General features: G+C 48.2%; 2 protein-coding genes and 3 long non-coding RNA genes across 14 annotated transcripts in view; 1 reads left to right on the plus strand and 4 right to left on the minus strand.

Annotated features, from left to right (window-relative positions):
- The window catches only part of LOC129843470 (cyclin-dependent kinase-like 5), an 82,117-nt gene extending 77,762 nt beyond the window's left edge, over nucleotides 1–4,355 (plus strand). For all 8 annotated transcript variants that reach the window (XM_055912202.1, XM_055912196.1, XM_055912201.1 and 5 more), the window contains 2 exons: nucleotides 2,768–2,986; nucleotides 3,150–4,355. In XM_055912202.1, the coding sequence (XP_055768177.1) occupies nucleotides 2,768–2,986; nucleotides 3,150–3,548 (618 nt within the window). In that variant the 3' untranslated portion in view covers nucleotides 3,549–4,355. The remainder of the gene's footprint in view (nucleotides 1–2,767; nucleotides 2,987–3,149) is intronic.
- LOC129843475 (uncharacterized) lies at nucleotides 943–1,188 on the minus strand. The gene is made up of 3 exons (XR_008757860.1): nucleotides 1,138–1,188; nucleotides 1,034–1,101; nucleotides 943–997 (listed from the first exon to the last, which is right to left on the minus strand). It is a non-coding gene; the product is annotated as an uncharacterized LOC129843475 (long non-coding RNA).
- LOC129843477 (uncharacterized) lies at nucleotides 1,221–1,474 on the minus strand. Its single transcript, XR_008757863.1, has 3 exons — nucleotides 1,417–1,474; nucleotides 1,312–1,379; nucleotides 1,221–1,275 (listed from the first exon to the last, which is right to left on the minus strand). It is a non-coding gene; the product is annotated as an uncharacterized LOC129843477 (long non-coding RNA).
- On the minus strand, nucleotides 1,637–2,201 carry LOC129843476 (uncharacterized). Of its 2 annotated transcripts, XR_008757861.1 has the most exons (4): nucleotides 2,135–2,201; nucleotides 2,032–2,100; nucleotides 1,727–1,827; nucleotides 1,637–1,691 (listed from the first exon to the last, which is right to left on the minus strand). It is a non-coding gene; the product is annotated as an uncharacterized LOC129843476 (long non-coding RNA). The 2 variants fall into 2 exon arrangements; XR_008757862.1 differs by lacking the exons at nucleotides 2,032–2,100; nucleotides 2,135–2,201 and adding an exon at nucleotides 1,931–1,987.
- Nucleotides 4,356–8,340: 3,985 nt separating the features above from the next.
- The window catches only part of LOC129843473 (retinoschisin-like), a 13,261-nt gene continuing 6,601 nt past the window's right edge, over nucleotides 8,341–15,000 (minus strand). For both annotated transcript variants that reach the window (XM_055912208.1, XM_055912207.1), the window contains 3 exons: nucleotides 10,398–10,539; nucleotides 9,711–9,906; nucleotides 8,341–9,224 (listed from right to left, as the gene is read on the minus strand). In XM_055912208.1, the coding sequence (XP_055768183.1) occupies nucleotides 9,072–9,224; nucleotides 9,711–9,906; nucleotides 10,398–10,539 (491 nt within the window). In that variant the 3' untranslated portion in view covers nucleotides 8,341–9,071. The remainder of the gene's footprint in view (nucleotides 9,225–9,710; nucleotides 9,907–10,397; nucleotides 10,540–15,000) is intronic.

A 15,000-nucleotide genomic window follows, 5' to 3' on the forward strand; every position in this document is an offset into this window, starting at 1 on the left:
CACCTCTGTGTCAGTGTTAACCCCCCCTCTCCCCCACCTCTGTGTCAGTGTTAACCCCCCCCCTCTCCCCCACCTCTGTGTCAGTGTTAACCCCCCCTCTCCCCCACCTCTGTGTCAGTGTTAACCCCCTCTCTCCCCCACCTCTGTGTCAGTGTTAACCCCCCCTCTCCCCCACCTCTGTGTCAGTGTTAACCCCCCCTCTCCCCCACCTCTGTGTCAGTGTTAACCCCCCCCCCTCTCCCCCACCTCTGTGTCAGTGTTAACCCCCCCCCTCTCCCCCACCTCTGTGTCAGTGTTAACCCCCCCTCTCCTCCACCTCTGTGTCAGTGTTAACCCCCCTCTCCCCCACCTCTGTGTCAGTGTTAACCCCCTCTCCCCCACCTCTGTGTCAGTGTTAACCCCCCCTCTCCCCCACCTCTGTGTCAGTGTTAACCCCCCCTCTCCCCCACCTCTGTGTCAGTGTTAACCCCCCCTCTCCCCCACCTCTGTGTCAGTGTTAACCCCCCCTCTCCTCCACCTCTGTGTCAGTGTTAACCCCCCCTCTCCTCCACCTCTGTGTCAGTGTTAACCCCCCCTCTCCCCCACCTCTGTGTCAGTGTTAACCCCCCCTCTCCCCCACCTCTGTGTCAGTGTTAACCCCCCCTCTCCCCCACCTCTGTGTCAGTGTTAACCCCCCCTCTCCTCCACCTCTGTGTCAGTGTTAACCCCCCCCCTCTCCCCCACCTCTGTGTCAGTGTTAACCCCCCCTCTCCTCCACCTCTGTGTCAGTGTTAACCCCCCCCTCTCCTCCACCTCTGTGTCAGTGTTAACCCCCCCCTCTCCTCCACCTCTGTGTCAGTGTTAACCCCCCCCCTCCTCCACCTCTGTGTCAGTGTTAACCCCCCCTCTCCTCCACCTCTGTGTCAGTGTTAACCCCCCCTCTCCCCCACCTCTGTGTCAGTGTTAACCCCCCCTCTCCCCCACCTCTGTGTCAGTGTTAACCCCCCCTCTCCTCCACCTCTGTGTCAGTGTTAACCCCCCCCCCCTCCTCCACCTCTGTGTCAGTGTTAACCCCCCCTCTCCTCCACCTCTGTGTCAGTGTTAACCCCCCCTCTCCCCCACCTCTGTGTCAGTGTTAACCCCCCCCCTCTCCTCCACCTCTGTGTCAGTGTTAACCCCCCCTCTCCTCCACCTCTGTGTCAGTGTTAAACCCCCCCCTCTCCTCCACCTCTGTGTCAGTGTTAACCCCCCCTCTCCCCCACCTCTGTGTCAGTGTTAACCCCCCCTCTCCCCCACCTCTGTGTCAGTGTTAACCCCCCCCCTCTCCCCCACCTCTGTGTCAGTGTTAACCCCCCCTCTCCTCCACCTCTGTGTCAGTGTTAACCCCCCCTCTCCCCCACCTCTGTGTCAGTGTTAACCCCCCCCCCTCTCCCCCACCTCTGTGTCAGTGTTAACCCCCCCTCTCCTCCACCTCTGTGTCAGTGTTAACCCCCCCTCTCCTCCACCTCTGTGTCAGTGTTAACCCCCCCTCTCCTCCACCTCTGTGTCAGTGTTAACCCCCCCTCTCCCCCACCTCTGTGTCAGTGTTAACCCCCCCTCTCCTCCACCTCTGTGTCAGTGTTAACCCCCCCCCCTCTCCCCCACCTCTGTGTCAGTGTTAACCCCCCCTCTCCCCCACCTCTGTGTCAGTGTTAACCCCCCCTCTCCTCCACCTCTGTGTCAGTGTTAACCCCCCCCTCTCCCCCACCTCTGTGTCAGTGTTAACCCCCCCTCTCCCCCACCTCTGTGTCAGTGTTAACCCCCCTCTCCCCCACCTCTGTGTCAGTGTTAACCCCCCCTCTCCCCCACCTCTGTGTCAGTGTTAACACCCCCCTCTCCCCCACCTCTGTGTCAGTGTTAACCCCCCTCTCCCCCACCTCTGTGTCAGTGTTAACACCCCCCTCTCCTCCACCTCTGTGTCAGTGTTAACCCCCCCTCTCCTCCACCTCTGTGTCAGTGTTAACCCCCCTCTCCCCCACCTCTGTGTCAGTGTTAACCATCCCTCTCACCCACCTCTGTGTCAGTGTTAACCCCCCCTCTCCCCCACCTCTGTGTCAGTGTTAACCCCCCCCTCTCCCCCACCTCTGTGTCAGTGTTAACCCCCCCTCTCCTCCACCTCTGTGTCAGTGTTAACCCCCCTCTCCCCCACCTCTGTGTCAGTGTTAACCCCCCCTCTCCTCCACCTCTGTGTCAGTGTTAACCCCCCCTCTCCCCCACCTCTGTGTCAGTGTTAACCCCCCCTCTCCCCCACCTCTGTGTCAGTGTTAACCCCCCTCTCCTCCACCTCTGTGTCAGTGTTAGCCCCCCTCTCCCCCACCTCTGTGTCAGTGTTAACCCCCCCTCTCACCCACCTCTGTGTCAGTGTTAACCCCCCTCTCCCCCACCTCTGTGTCAGTGTTAACCCCCCCCCCCTCTCCTCCACCTCTGTGTCAGTGTTAACCCCCCCTCTCCTCCACCTCTGTGTCAGTGTTAACCCCCCCTCTCCCCCACCTCTGTGTCAGTGTTAACCCCCCCTCTCCTCCACCTCTGTGTCAGTGTTAACCCCCCCTCTCCTCTACCTCTGTGTCAGTGTTAACCCCCCCTCTCCCCCACCTCTGTGTCAGTGTTAACCCCCCCTCTCCCCCACCTCTGTGTCAGTGTTAACCCCCCTCTCCCCCACCTCTGTGTCAGTGTTAACCCCCCCTCTCCTCCACCTCTGTGTCAGTGTTAACCCCCCCTCTCCCCCACCTTTTCTGTTGTGGAATGGTAGGTTCCTGGTGATGGCCAGGACAACCTGTTTATCCAGAAGGGGGCCAAGTCCTCGTCCTCGTCTTCCTCTCACCACGGCAGCCGGAGGAGGAACCGCGAACGCTCCCGGGATAAGGATCGTGAACGCGAGCAGAGCCGAGATCGCGACAGAGAAAGAGAGCGAGAGAGGGAGAGAGGGAGACAGAGAGAGAGAGTCAGTGACTGGCCTCAGGAGAAACAGGTGGATTCACAATCACACTTCATTTATGTTTACTGGTTGAACTGAATTTTCAATTCACTTCCTGAATTTCCTGAATTCTAAACTGAATTGTTCCTTTCCAGCTTGGTGTACCCGCTTAGTGTTCACAAGCTTTGTGGTGATTGTTTTCTATGCCTCCCCTTAGAACCAACCCCTGAAGTCCCTACGCAGGCTCCTGCACCTCTCCCCCTCCTCCTCTTCCAGCCAACCCCCTCCTCCTTCCGACCTGCGATTCCAGCACCTCCCCAACCCCCCCACCTCCTCCTCTAAAGGGGGAGTCTTCGGTGACGGTAGATCCCACCAGGGACACCCTAGCAGCAGCAGCTCCAGCTCTGGTCAGTCTAAGAGCCACCGGAAGCAGAGTTACCCCCTCCCGGGGCAGATACAGGGGCAGATTGAGTCCAACTGGCACGCGGCGGCCCTCGCCAGGGCAGAGGGGGCTCAGCCGTACCCCGACCAAATGGTCGCCAACGGGCCCACCTTTACCAGACCATCAAGGTCACGGATGCCAAACCTCAACGACCTGAAAGAGACAGCCCTGTGAGGAGAACATGGAATTAGAATTCTACCCTCCCATTGACTTGAATGTCCATTCTAGGGAAAAACATGTCTGTGGAGGAGACGTCTCTCTGCCCTCAAGGGTCGTCATGTTGATTAGGCACCAAACGGAAGAAAACAGACTGAAGCAGGGAGGGACAAGATGGACTATTGTCCAATAAGAAACGCTTATTTTTTTGTGGTGCGTTGCGAAGCGTTTTAAAACGTTTTCAATTGTGTGCCCTAATGAATAGGACTCTGGGCTCTCACTACTGCCGCCTGCTGGCCGCCAGACGCACCTAGGACTGAAGAGATTGGAAGGTTATCTCTCTAAGTTCAGGACTATATGACTGACTGGCCGTAAAAATCTGACCTTTTTTGATGCTTCAAACATTTGATAAAATTTGTATTGATATTATATTATATTATTCATGAAATTCATTTTATTTGATTTAAATTAAATGACTTTATTTAACGATATGTAGGCCTAAATGGAGATTTAATAAGTATTGTAGAATGAATAATTGTGTAATATTGCAAGAGCTTGAAAAAGAAATGTAAAAAAGATTATGAGATTCTAACTATATATAATAATAATTCAATATTTCATCCAAAATATTTAATTGTGGAGGTTTTTCAGAATTTCTATTTATTGTTGTTACAGTATAGCCTGTTTGTTCTGTCCGTTTACTTTGTCTCTTTAATGTATTTATTTGATCTGATTTGACACAAAGTTATGGAGATATATGTACGACAGATGGACAAAGACAAATTATATAATATTATAATGTATGATAAAAGAATGAGATACCTATATGGCTCAAGGTTGTGAAGTTTGTAAAGGTAATAATTTGCCACATCATCTTGACAAACATGTGTAGCCTGGCTCCAACTCATATGGTCTATGGTCAGTTAGCACAAACAGATGGGAATGTACTGTAAGGTACTGTTTGTTGTAAAGGGTCATTCTGCAGTACGGTAACCATGACAGTCACACCCGCTGATCTAGTTATTAGAGACTCAGGCACCATGTGGAGATTCCTGTTGAGATGTCCTGTTGTTTCCTGATGAAGGATACACACACACAAACGCACGTACCAGAGATATCCATAGCAGAGATATCCATGCCAGAGACATCCATAGCAGAGATATCCATGCCGGAGATATCCATAGCAGAGATATCCATGCCAGAGATAGCCATAGCAGAGACAGCCATACCAGAGATATCTGTACCAGAGATAGTCATACCAAATATAGCCATACCAGAGATATCCATAGCAGAGATATCCATACCATACCAGTTTGTGCTGTTGGCTTTAAAGGGTAAAATACGTAGGCTTAACTTTCTGATATTTGCACAATGAATGTCATGGATATCTTTAGCCCTGGCTAGTCATTAATCTACAGTACATAGTGTGAACATCAAGGACAAAGTAACAATAAGAAGAAGTATACACACACACGCACGCGCACACACACACATGTACACACACCACACACCACACACACACACGTGCGCACGCACACACACCGGCACACCGTGCGCAAGCACACACACCGGCACACCGTGCGCAAGCAAACATACACCTCCTGAGCACACCACTCTGACTTTGTCCCAGACTGCCCCTCAGAAAGATGGCGTCTCCCCTCAAAGCCCCAGGCTGCCCCTTCAGAAAGATGGCGTCTCCCCTCAAAGCCCCAGGCTGCCCCTCAGAAAGATGGCGTCTCCCCTCAAAGCCCCAGGCTGCCCCTCAGAAAGACGGCATCTCCCCTCAAAGCCCCAGGCTGCCCCTCAGAAAGACGGCGTCTCCCCTCAAAGCCCCAGGCTGCCCCTCAGAAAGACGGCGTCTCCCCTCAAAGCCCCAGGCTGCCCCTCAGAAAGATGGCGTCTCCCCTCAAAGCCCCAGGTTGCCCCTCAGAAAGACGGCGTCTCCCCTCAAAGCCCCAGGCTGCCCCTCAGAAAGACGGCATCTCCCCTCAAAGCCCCAGGCTGCCCCTCAGAAAGATGGCGTCTCCCCTCAAAGCCCCAGACTGCCCCTCAGAAAGATGGCGTCTCCCCTCAAAGCCCCAGGCTGCCCCTCAGAAAGATGGCGTCTCCCCTCAAAGCCCCAGGCTGCCCCTCAGAAAGATGGCGTCTCCCCTCAAAGCCCCAGGCTGCCCCTCAGAAAGATGGCGTCTCCCCTCAAAGCCCCAGGCTGCCCCTCAGAAAGACGGCGTCTCCCCTCAAAGCCCCAGGCTGCCCCTCAGAAAGACGGCGTCTCCCCTCAAAGCCCCAGGCTGCCCCTCAGAAAGATGTCCTCTCCCCTCAAAGCCCCAGGCTGCCCCTCAGAAAGATGGCGTCTCCCCTCAAAGCCCCAGGCTGCCACTCAGAAAGACGGCGTCTCCCCTCAAAGCCCCAGGCTGCCCCTCAGAAAGACGGCGTCTCCCCTCAAAGCCCCAGGCTGCCCCTCAGAAAGATGGCGTCTCCCCTCAAAGCCCCAGGCTGCCCCTCAGAAAGATGGCGTCTCCCCTCAAAGCCCCAGGCTGCCCCTCAGAAAGATGGCGTCTCCCCTCAAAGCCCCAGGCTGCCCCTCAGAAAGATGTCCTCTCCCCTCAAAGCCCCAGGCTGCCCCTCAGAAAGATGGCGTCTCCCCTCAAAGCCCCAGGCTGCCACTCAGAAAGACGGCGTCTCCCCTCAAAGCCCCAGGCTGCCCCTCAGAAAGACGGCGTCTCCCCTCAAAGCCCCAGGCTGCCCCTCAGAAAGATGGCGTCTCCCCTCAAAGCCCCAGGCTGCCCCTCAGAAAGATGGCGTCTCCCCTCAAAGCCCCAGGCTGCCCCTCAGAAATATGGCGTCTCCCCTCAAAGCCCCAGACTGGCCCTCAGAAATATGGCGTCTCCCCTCAAAGCCCCAGCCTGCCCCTCAGAAATATGGCGTCTCCCCTCAAAGCCCCAGCCTGCCCCTCAGAAATATGGCGTCTCCCCTCAAAGCCCCAGCCTGCCCCTCAGAAATATGGCGTCTCCCCTCAAAGCCCCAGGCTGCCCCTCAGAAAGATGGCGTCTCCCCTCAAAGCCCCAGGCTGCCCCTCAGAAAGATGGCGTCTCCCCTCAAAGCCCCAGCCTGCCCCTCAGAAAGATGGCGTCTCCCCTCAAAGCCCCAGCCTGCCCCTCAGAAATATGGCGTCTCCCCTCAAAGCCCCAGCCTGCCCCTCAGAAAGATGGCGTCTCCCCTCAAAGCCCCAGACTGCCCCTCAGAAAGATGGCGTCTCCCCTCAAAGCCCCAGCCTGCCCCTCAGAAATATGGCGTCTCCCCTCAAAGCCCCAGCCTGCCCCTCAGAAATATGGCGTCTCCCCTCAAAGCCCCAGCCTGCCCCTCAGAAAGATGGCGTCTCCCCTCAAAGCCCCAGACTGCCCCTCAGAAAGATGGCGTCTCCCCTCAAAGCCCCAGCCTGCCCCTCAGAAATATGGCGTCTCCCCTCAAAGCCCCAGACTGGCCCTCCAGTCCAGTTCCAAACAATCTGCACCGACTGAACATGTGATGTTCCATGGAGACGTGTTAATAACACCAACATGCACTGTGTGTATCAGGTGATCCAGTGGATTGTTCTCCTTCATATATTTCCACAACATTTTAATAACATTTTAATTTAACATTCAGTTTTACACTACCAGTTGACAGTAATGTTTTGATTTAACATTCAGTTTTACACTAACAGTTGACAGTAACGTTTTGATTTAACATTCAGTTTTACACTAACAGTTGACAGTAATGTTTTAATTTAACATTCAGTTTTACACTAACAGTTGACAGTAACGTTATAATTTAACATTCAGTTTTACACTAACAGTTGACAGTAATGTTTTAATTTAACATTCAGTTTTACACTAACAGTTGACAGTAACGTTTTAATTTAACAATTCAGTTTTACACTACCAGTTGACAGTAATGTTTTAATTTAACATTCAGTTTTACACTACCAGTTGACAGTAACGTTCTGATTGAAGTGCTTAGGGCCGTCACCTGTCATTGTAACGTCCAGTTTGAATACATGCTTTTTCAGTTTGAAAAGATCCGTTTCAGCATTGAACTTCAGTTCCACTTTTCTCTCGTTGTCTGTGTCGCGTCCTTGTCCTTGTCGTAACCATAGTTCTGTGTCCAATAGAACAGAATGTCTTCCAGGGGTTCTGTGTCCAATAGAACAGAATGTATTCCAGGGGTTCTGTGGCAAAAAGACTCCAAGGACCAGTTGCCGCAAATATCATGAAATCTTTACGGTGCGATTTCATTATATTGGGTTTAAGATCCCCTTTAATTTTGCCTGGTGGTCCCCCGATCTGTTTGTGCTCTTTAGCTCGATCTGGGACCACCAGGCTATCCCACTAATGTCTAAACTCAAATAGCCCACACCTGCAGTTTATGTTAACTCATTGTTATATCATTTCTAACGGCGGTTTCGTGGCGGTTTGAAGTGAACAATCCTTCACGCCGTCACAGGAAAACACAAATCAGCTTGAGATGATCCTAAATTCGAGATTATCCAGATCCTGAATTATAAATCACTTCCGGTTGTTTGTTTAACATTTAACCACAGGATTTGATTTGCATGACATCACACATAAACAGCATTATTTATATATTTGGTCACTGACTAAATAAGAATTAAAACCACATGGATCTACCCTGTTAACTGGCATGAATTGTTTTTGGGGATCAGGAAAAGGGTTTCACACATCACAAGTGGAGATTCCTCTAGTTGTATTTGAAACTGGACATCAGAGGATTACACAGGAATATTGTTCAATGATACTCCAAAACAAGAAGGTACAAGAGTTTGTCTTTATTTCAGGAACTGGTTTTGGTCAACTTTAAATGAATACAATAAAACAAGCAACGAACGATACCTCCACTGGACTCTCTACATCACTGTCACAAACTACATCAGAATCCACACACACAACACAGTACAGTACACAACACAACACAGCACAGTACAGTACACAACATCCAGTTAACCACAGGACTGGTAGTGTTCTCTTTCTCCGAGCTTTCCTCATCACATAATCATCCCCAATTTCTCTGGGTTTCTCGGTTCATAAGCATGTATTTATCTCCTCTTCCTCACCCAAGTGGAAACAACTGGCCATCCACCCCTTTTTGTTCATTGTAAAAAAATTATCATAAATAAAACTGTTGTAACACATCTGATCTGAAAACAGAATGGACCTTTTCACACATAAAACCAATTCCTGGGAGAGTGATATTACTTAACCGTTTTGGGGAAGGAAAGGAAACAAAGATTTCCAGAGCAGTAGATTCCACTTTGGCATAGGGAACAGCCAGGGGAACGACCAGGGGAACGACCAGGGCTCTCCTTGGGCCTGTTCAGGATGGTGTATCATTACAGGACCTTCACATAGAAATATATTGTGTAGAACCAATATGACTGTGTATTCATGTAGAATCATGTTAGTTCTAATCATTACATTTTCTGTCTGAACGTTCCACGGTGTTGTACCCTGCTGAGTGTGACCCTGGTCGTCAGGACAGACAGAATCAGGTACACTTGCTCATGCAGAGCAGCAGCTCCATGCGGATGGCGATACGTGTGTGCCAGCCCAGAGGGAGTAAACGGATGTAGCGAGTTACCATGGGAGGACGCAGGAGGTTCTGAACCGAGGAGGAGCGGTCCGAGTTCCCGTAGAACACCTGAGGAGAGACACGGAGCCGTGTGAGAAGGAGAACCAACACAGACCACCATGCAGTAACAGTGTGAGGAGGAGAACCAACACAGACCACCTTGCAGTAACAGTGTGAGGAGGAGCGACAACACAGACCACCATGCAGTAACACAGATGGAGAATCCTCCTGCCAGACATCCTGCCTCACCAAGCAGGACTAGACTTTAGAACACCTTTTACTAAACTGCTACAGAACTAAAGAAATATGGGATCTGATGAGAAGGGTTGATTTTGATATACTGTATGTATAAATCCCAAGACTGTCTTCCACATTATTACATGTGTAAACCTTGTGATGTCATAACGAACCATGTATTGATGTATAACTATGAATTAAGTTATGATTGTAAAAAGTAAAAAAGTTTTGTTACAGTATTTATTGACTGTGAGTCGCTCTGAATAACAACATCTTGTCAATGAGTACATTTAAAAGGTAAAGGTAGGATGGACCCACCCTGTTGTTCCCCGTCTGGTCCTTGTAGTAGATCCAGTTGAGATTCTGGTCGGTGCGGTACTGGACGCTGTACTTGGTGATCCATTCGTCAGCGTCACAGCGCCCCTGGGTCAGGATACCAGACACCACCATCACCTCCTTCAGGTCAATCTGCAACCACTGGCTGTTGTCCTGGAACTTAGACAGCCATGCACACCTGGAGGGGAAACTATGTTAGCCCGCTGAGCTAAAGCCTAGGCAAAAACAATGACCTGGAGGGGGACCATTATTTTACCAATGAGGTCAGAAGAGCTATTTCCCAAGGGAACACTGAGGTTACTGATTGAGCCAATGTCCTCCTTTACAGTTACAGGGAGGGGGAGATAGAGGCCCTACCAGGGGTTGGTCCTGAGGGAGAGGATGGGGCAGGGGACTCACCCAATGTCCTCCTTTACAGTTACAGGGAGGGGGAGATAGAGGCCCTACCAGGGGTTGGTCCTGAGGGAGAGGATGGGGCAGGGGACTCACCCAATGTCCTCCTTTACAGTTACAGGGAGGGGGAGATAGAGGCCCTACCAGGGGTTGGTCCTGAGGGAGAGGATGAGGCAGGGGACTCACCCAATGTCCTCCTTTACAGTTACAGGGAGGGGGAGATAGAGGCCCTACCAGGGGTTGGTCCTGAGGGAGAGGATGGGGCAGGGGACTCACCCAAAGCCCTGGTTGTTGAGTCTGGCATTGCTGGGGAGCCAGGAGGAGAACCAGCCAGTGTACTGGTCCTCGTTGGAACAGCTGATCTGGTCTGGTCTGACTGAGCCAGCCTCCAAACCCAGGGGCTTGTGGTACGGACACTCTGGAGAGGAGGGAGGCCAAGGTGAGAGAGGCAAATCATGGTCCACAACAAGAAAGTAGTCAACATGTTAACATTGGATGCCAAACAACGGACGTCACACTGATGCTAATTACTTTGTAGTTACTTTTGTAGTTATTTTGTAGTTATCGTCACAGGTCCTCCTATCCTAGGACACGTATCATCTGCATGTACTGTATGTTGTTAGAGACCACGTAATCACTATAGTCTAGCCCAATGGAAGACACTTCTCTACACAGGACACACTGTATACTGAACTGCAATTGAAGGGCAAAAACACTTCCTAGTTGCAGAAGCTAACTGGAGCATCCCCCCGCTCGTTGTTATGAAAGACAACCCCAGCATGCAAGGTGACGTCTGGTGACTGAGGCACCCTGTGCCTAACCAACCAACACCACATTAATCCTCTCCCTCCCTCCAACCCACCCACCCCCTCTCAATCCCTGATTTCCTGCTCCATCCAAAAGTAGCGCACTATGTAGGGAATAGGGTGCCATAGGGCTCTGGTCTAAAGTAGTGCACTATGTAGGGAATAGGGTGCCATTTTGGACTCACACATACATCTCCAATTCTAAATCCTTCTGTTTTAATTCTCCACATTGAAGATAAACATCCATTAGATAAACATCTATTAGATAAACATCTATTAGATAAACATCCACTAGATAAACATACATTAGATAAACATCCATTAGATAAACATACATTAGATAAACATCCATTAGATAAACATCATTAGATAAACATCATTTTAGATAAACATCCATTAGATAAACATCTTTTTAGATAAACATCCATTAGATAAACATCCATTAGATAAACATCCATTAGATAAACATCTATTAGATAAACATCCATTAGATAAACATCCATTAGATCTTTTTAGATAAACATCCATTAGATAAACATCCATTAGATAAACATCTTTTTAGATAAACATCCATTAGATAAACATCTTTTTAGATAAACATCCATTAGATAAACATCCATTAGATAAACATCCATTAGATAAACATCCATTAGATAAACATCATTAGTAGAAGAGCGCAGCAGATGGTTGGCTGAACATCCTACCAGAGGCTTTAACCAAAACCAAGTTGTTTCCTTCCTGGATAACCAACACTGAGTGGGACATGGATCATACAACTACATTGAGCCGTGGGCCGATTTGATCTTGAGCGGATGGTCGGTGGGGGGGGGGGGGCGGAACACAACTGCAAATCATTTAAAGACTGCAAATTGACCGCAAGAAGCCTAAACAGATACAGTATAATGTTTGCATAAAACAATCATTTCAAACCTGGCTTACATTTGTATGCAATCACATCTCTCTATTATGCGTAGGAATACTATGGAACAGATTTCTTAAATTAAAATCACTTGGAGCTGATTTCCTGCTGTTACAGTCTTTTATGTCCAACAATGGGGGGGCAAATAAAACCACTGGTGGGCCGCAGGTTGGGGATCCCTGGAGTAGGACACTGAAAACAGCACATAGCCACCCACACCGTCCTACTGTTTACTATGAGGTGATATAACCCACTGTCCTACTGTTTACTATGAGGTGATATAACCCACTGTCCTACTGTTTACTATGAGCTGATATAACCCACTGTCCTACTGTTTACTATGAGCTGATATAACCCACTGTCCTACTGTTTACTATGAGCTGATATAACCCACTGTCCTACTGTTTACTATGAGGTGATATAACCCACTGTCCTATTGTTTACTATGAGCTGATATAACCCACTGTCCTATTGTTTACTATGAGGTGATATTACCCACTGTCCTACTGTTTACTATGAGCTGATATAACCCACTGTCCTATTGTTTACTATGAGGTGATATTACCCACTGTCCTACTGTTTACTATGAGCTGATATAACCCACTATGACCTGATATTACCCACTGTCCTACTGTTTACTATGAGCTGATATAACCCACTGTCCTACTGTTTACTATGAGCTGATATAACCCACTGTCCTACTGTTTACTATGAGGTGATATAACCCACTGTCCTACTGTTTACTATGAGCTGATATAACACACTGTCCTACTGTTTACTATGAGCTGATATAACCCACTGTCCTACTGTTTACTATGAGCTGATATAACCCACTATGAGGTGATATAACCCACTGTCCTACTGTTTACTATGAGCTGATATAACCCACTGTCCTACTGTTTACTATGAGCTGATATAACCCACTGTCCTACTGTTTACTATGAGGTGATATAACCCACTGTCCTACTGTTTACTATGAGCTGATATAACACACTATGACCTGATATTACCCACTGTCCTACTGTTTACTATGAGCTGATATAACCCACTGTCCTACTGTTTACTATGAGCTGATATAACCCACTATGACCTGATATTACCCACTGTCCTACTGTTTACTATGAGCTGATATTACCCACTGTCCTACTGTTTACTATGAGCTGATATAACCCACTATGACCTGATATTACCCACTGTCCTACTGTTTACTATGAGCTGATATAACCCACTGTCCTACTGTTTACTATGAGGTGATATAACCCACTGTCCTACTGTTTACTATGAGCTGATATAACACACTGTCCTACTGTTTACTATGAGCTGATATAACCCACTGTCCTACTGTTTACTATGAGCTGATATAACCCACTATGAGGTGATATAACCCACTGTCCTACTGTTTACTATGAGCTGATATAACCCACTGTCCTACTGTTTACTATGAGCTGATATAACCCACTGTCCTACTGTTTACTATGAGGTGATATAACCCACTGTCCTACTGTTTACTATGAGCTGATATAACCCACTGTCCTACTGTTTACTATGAGCTGATATAACCCACTGTCCTACTGTTTACTATGAGGTGATATAACCCACTGTCCTACTGTTTACTATGAGCTGATATAACCCACTATGAGCTGATATAACCCACTGTCCTACTGTTTACTATGAGGTGATATAACCCACTGTCCTACTGTTTACTATGAGCTGATATAACCCACTGTCCTACTGTTTACTATGAGCTGATATAACCCACTGTCCTACTGTTTACTATGAGCTGATATAACCCACTGTCCTACTGTTTACTATGAGCTGATATAACCCACTATGAGGTGATATAACCCACTGTCCTACTGTTTACTATGAGCTGATATAACCCACTGTCCTACTGTTTACTATGAGCTGATATAACCCACTGTCCTACTGTTTACTATGAGCTGATATAACACACTGTCCTACTGTTTACTATGAGCTGATATAACACACTGTCCTACTGTTTACTATGAGCTGATATAACCCACTATGAGCTGATATAACCCACTGTCCTACTGTTTACTATGAGCTGATATAACCCACTGTCCTACTGTTTACTATGAGCTGATATAACCCACTATGAGGTGATATAACCCACTGTCCTACTGTTTACTATGAGCTGATATAACCCACTGTCCTACTGTTTACTATGAGCTGATATAACCCACTATGAGGTGATATAACCCACTGTCCTACTGTTTACTATGAGCTGATATAACCCACTGTCCTACTGTTTACTATGAGCTGATATAACCCACTGTCCTACTGTTTACTATGAGCTGATATAACACACTGTCCTACTGTTTACTATGAGCTGATATAACACACTGTCCTACTGTTTACTATGAGCTGATATAACCCACTATGAGCTGATATAACCCACTGTCCTACTGTTTACTATGAGCTGATATAACCCACTATGAGCTGATATAACCCACTGTCCTACTGTTTACTATGAGCTGATATAACACACTGTCCTACTGTTTACTATGAGCTGATATAACCCACTGTCCTACTGTTTACTATGAGCTGATATAACCCACTGTCCTACTGTTTACTATGAGCTGATATAACACACCGTCCTACTGTCCTACTTACTATGAGCTGATATAACCCACTGTCCTACTGTCCTACTTACTATGAGCTGATATAACCCACTGTCCTACTGTCCTACTTACTATGAGCTGATATAACCCACTGTCCTACTGTTTACTATGAGCTGATATAACCCACTGTCCTATTGTTTACTATGAGGTGATATTACCCACTGTCCTACTGTTTACTATGAGGTGATATAACCCACTGTCCTACTGTTTACTATGAGCTGATATAACCCACTGTCCTACTGTTTACTATGAGCTGATATAACCCACTGTCCTACTGTTTACTATGAGCTGATATAACCCACTGTCCTACTGTTTACTATGAGCTGATATAACCCACTATGAGCTGATATAACCCACTGTCCTACTGTTTACTATGAGCTGATATAACCCACTGTCCTACTGTTTACTATGAGCTGATATAACCCACTGTCCTACTGTTTACTATGAGCTGATATAACCCACTATGAGCTGATATAACCCACTGTCCTACTGTTTACTATGAGCTGATATAA

The sequence above is a fragment of the Salvelinus fontinalis genome, unplaced genomic scaffold (assembly GCF_029448725.1).
Source record: "Salvelinus fontinalis isolate EN_2023a unplaced genomic scaffold, ASM2944872v1 scaffold_0142, whole genome shotgun sequence".
Classification (NCBI taxonomy): Eukaryota; Metazoa; Chordata; class Actinopteri; order Salmoniformes; family Salmonidae; genus Salvelinus; species Salvelinus fontinalis.